The following is a 3576-nucleotide window of genomic DNA, read 5'->3' on the forward strand; positions in this document are numbered from 1 at the left end:
ATCAGTTAGAGTTTCCCTTAGCACCTCATCTAAGTAATTGTGCATTGGTAAAGGTGTAATCAAGGAGAACATAATAAATACTCTATTTGAACACGTATTAGTCCAACATGCCTTGTCGCCCCTACTTCAAGCACTAGTTGATTCCATATTTAAAAACAAAATAAGAATCAAAATTAACATGACTGCGATTAATGTTTTGGTTTCCTTCCAAAGTGAAAATTCTGGTCTTTTGAGTATGCCTACAAAACCAAAATGGATAGGGTGTTGTGGACGCTAAATGTTATTTTTCCAAATTGAATGGTAGTACTTCGTGTTATAAGTGTGCACATAAAGAACTCCATTGTTGCCTTCCTCCGTTTCTTTTTTACTTCACAAATAAAATTTGTATTAAGTCAAACTCATAACATTTGACCAAATTTATATTAAAAAATATCAACATGTACAAGACTGAGGATATACAATATAATCTTTTTTTCTATGATGCATGTAATGATATTGATTTAATATTGTGAATGTTGATATTTTTTTTGACAATCGTGGTGAAACTTGATAAAGTTTGACTTAAGATAAAACTTATATACCTAGTAGAAAGAAACAGAGGGAGCACATGAAAATAACGGGTCATTATGCTCTAAATGAGCACAACGGTGTTATAGACCAACTACAATTGTACCTCAACTTAATAGTCCTTTGTTATACACAACACATTTATCTATACATTAGTACTCCATTTTTTCCGTGAATATTAGTTTTGTTTAAAGTCAACCTTTTAACAGTTTAACCAGTTTTATAAAAATATATATTATTATTCACAATATCAAATTAGCATCGTCAGATTCATCATGAAATATCATTTATATTATATTTATTTGGTATTGTATATGTTGATGTTTTTAAATAATTTGATTAAATTTTATAAATTTGATTTAAGATAAACTAATATACAAAAAAAGAGTTTGTTGCATATGCATGTCATATTTATGCAAGTTTCTTCACTCTCCCAGGGATATTTGGTAGGCAACCCGGCGACGGGTGAAATCATTGATGAAAGCTCTAAAGTGTCATATGCACATGGAGTTGGTATAATACCAGATCAATTATATGAGGTAACTAAGCTCATCTTGTCCGTTATGATGCACACAGAAATTCTGCACTCCGAGTGATATGCATGCTACTCTCTGTCTGTCTGTCTCTCTGTTCTTCATCATGGAAGACGATACTGGAGCATTGCCAAGGAGAAGACTACAGGAAACCTACAAATACACCGTGTGCCCAAGCTCTGGGCACTTTCAATGATGTAAGAACGAGATATCCTACAAATACACTCCCTCCGTTCCTAAATATAAGTGTTTTTTAGAGATTTCAATATAAACTATACATAAAGCAAAATGAGTGAATCTACAGTCTAAACTATGTGTATATACATCCGTATGTAATCCATACTGAAATCTCTAGAAAGATTTATATTTAGGAACGGAGGGAGTACATTCAAGCTGTGTACCAAGTCCCAGTTATTACTGGACTCAAGGTTATGTGCTGTTTCCCAATTCAAATTGCAGCTACGCTCCGAAGTTATGACGGCACAAATTTTGTTAGACAATTGCTATCTTGCATCCCCTGGACCAGGCACCCAGACAGACAAGTCAGCTAGTGCTAGTCGGAAGACCCTCAGCGAGGAAGCAGTGATCGTGACGGGGAGACGAGTGAAACATCCGCCACCTCGTGTACCACTTGGCTGTTATGTAAGTCAGCATATCATGCATATACAGACCTCTACAATTGCAGGTGTTACGCCATTGACCTCCACGCTGTGGATTCAGAGCTACACGGCTTACCTGTCGTATTTCTGGGCAAACGACGCGCTCACCCGAGACGCCCTGGGGATCAAGGACGGCACCGTAGACGAGTGGGTGAGGTGCCACGACGGCGACCTGCCGTACGCCGTGGACATCGGGAGCAGCATCAAGTACCACCGGAATGTCACCTTCAATGGTTACCGTGCGCTGGTGTACAGGTAATAAGTGAGACTCGGATACTCGGATAGGTATCGTCTTCAAGGTGGTTTGTTCGTTCGTTGCTACTGAAACTCGGATATTTGATCAGCTGAAAGCCGGAACCTGACTGAGTTTTTTGATTGGTGTCGGCAGCGGCGACCACGATGCGATTGTGCCGCACCTGGGGACGCAGGCGTGGGTGAGGTCGCTCGGCTTCCCCATCGTCGACGACTGGAGGGCGTGGCATCTCGACGGCCAGTCTGCCGGGTTCGTCCTCGTTTCCTTCTCGTTGCGTTGCATGCTCTGTCTTTTTTCTTTCTCCAGCTGACAGTGATTCCTTTGCTTTCTCTTACCTGGGTTGGGTTTGCATGCAGATTCACCATAACTTACTCTAACAACATGACCTTCGCGACCGTAAAGGTAGGGACATTTTCTGTGTGCGTATGTGGCGCGCCTGGTCACTGGTGGATTACCCAGTTTTAAGCTGCTGTTGCGGATTGGCGTTTGCAGGGAGGCGGGCACACGGCGCCTCAGTATGAGCCCGAGAGGTGCTACGCCATGTTCAGCCGTTGGGTACTCCACCAGCCACTCTAGTCTACCTGTACCGTGCTTATCTTTTTTCAATACTGCGAGCCAAAGGCACACTCCTATTTAGTCATAGTCACATGCCAGTAGCTTGGACCAGCGAGTATAGTTTTCTGGCGTCAGGACCTCAATAAAATTCATTGTGGCCATATCCCATGGTTTCTATTTTTTAATGCTGACCCCAATATTGATTGACCGTGCTTATTATGATATTTTATTCAATTCATACCACTCAAAGCCCAGGCCATTGGCTTCACCGCTTTCTGCAACTCGTAGTCACACAACCTTATTAATCTAAGTGATTTCTTGTCAACGGGTCAATATCGCTTACAAGAATGGATGCAGAATGGGACATCAGAATGTGACAACATTTACTCCCTCCGTTCCGAATTACTTGTCTTGGATTTGTCTAGATACGTCCGTATCTAGACAAATCCAAGACAAGTAATTCGGAACGGAGGGAGTAGTAGGTCTAGGATATGTATATGATCTACTGCATATTAACTATATATTTCGTGAAGTTTGTTTGAACTAGATGTGTGGCCTAAACTTGTTTCTAATTTATAATGGTAATTGAATAATTTTTTGTTCACTTCACTCACTGTAAGAGGTTTTCTGGTTTCATGCTCATAATAGAATTATTTCAATAATATTCTTGCATTTCACGCTTTTGTAAAACAGTATGAAATATGTGTGGATTAGAATTGTACAATAGCTAAAAGGGCCGAGTCGATGAGTACTACTGGTCGCCAAGTTGGTACGAATCGGTGATTCGTGCTTTCCTCTGGGTCAGCCGCAAAGACTGTAGAAGTAGGCCTAAATGTGGACCGAAAGTGGGCTGCAATTTAATTACGCCAGCCGGGTCTTGAACTCAAGACCTCTTGGCTCCGATACCATGTAGAAGTGCATGCTCTAGCCAATGCAACCAAAAGACCGATCTAATGAAAAAGACTAGGCAACACATTATACGTCAACAAAGACACCTCCTCCAGCCAAT

At 41.0% G+C, this 3576-nt stretch overlaps 1 protein-coding gene across 3 annotated transcripts in view; it reads left to right on the forward strand.

The window, feature by feature from the left end:
• Positions 1-2900, forward strand: part of LOC119365281 (serine carboxypeptidase-like 18) — a 4819-nt gene extending 1919 nt beyond the window's left edge. The window contains exons 7-13 of one of the 3 annotated variants that reach the window (XM_037630899.1): positions 1005-1106; positions 1214-1297; positions 1560-1742; positions 1821-2014; positions 2148-2261; positions 2369-2414; positions 2505-2900. In XM_037630899.1, the coding sequence (XP_037486796.1) occupies positions 1005-1106; positions 1214-1297; positions 1560-1742; positions 1821-2014; positions 2148-2261; positions 2369-2414; positions 2505-2588 (807 nt within the window). In that variant the 3' untranslated portion in view covers positions 2589-2900. Of the gene's footprint in view, positions 1-1004; positions 1107-1213; positions 1298-1559; positions 1743-1820; positions 2059-2147; positions 2262-2368; positions 2415-2504 lie in introns of those variants that run through there. The other 2 variants (XR_005175432.1, XR_005175433.1) reach the window with 2 other exon arrangements.
• Positions 2901-3576: the final 676 nt, after the last annotated feature.

The sequence above is a fragment of the Triticum dicoccoides genome, chromosome 2B (genome assembly GCF_002162155.2).
Source record: "Triticum dicoccoides isolate Atlit2015 ecotype Zavitan chromosome 2B, WEW_v2.0, whole genome shotgun sequence".
Taxonomy (NCBI): Eukaryota; Viridiplantae; Streptophyta; class Magnoliopsida; order Poales; family Poaceae; genus Triticum; species Triticum dicoccoides.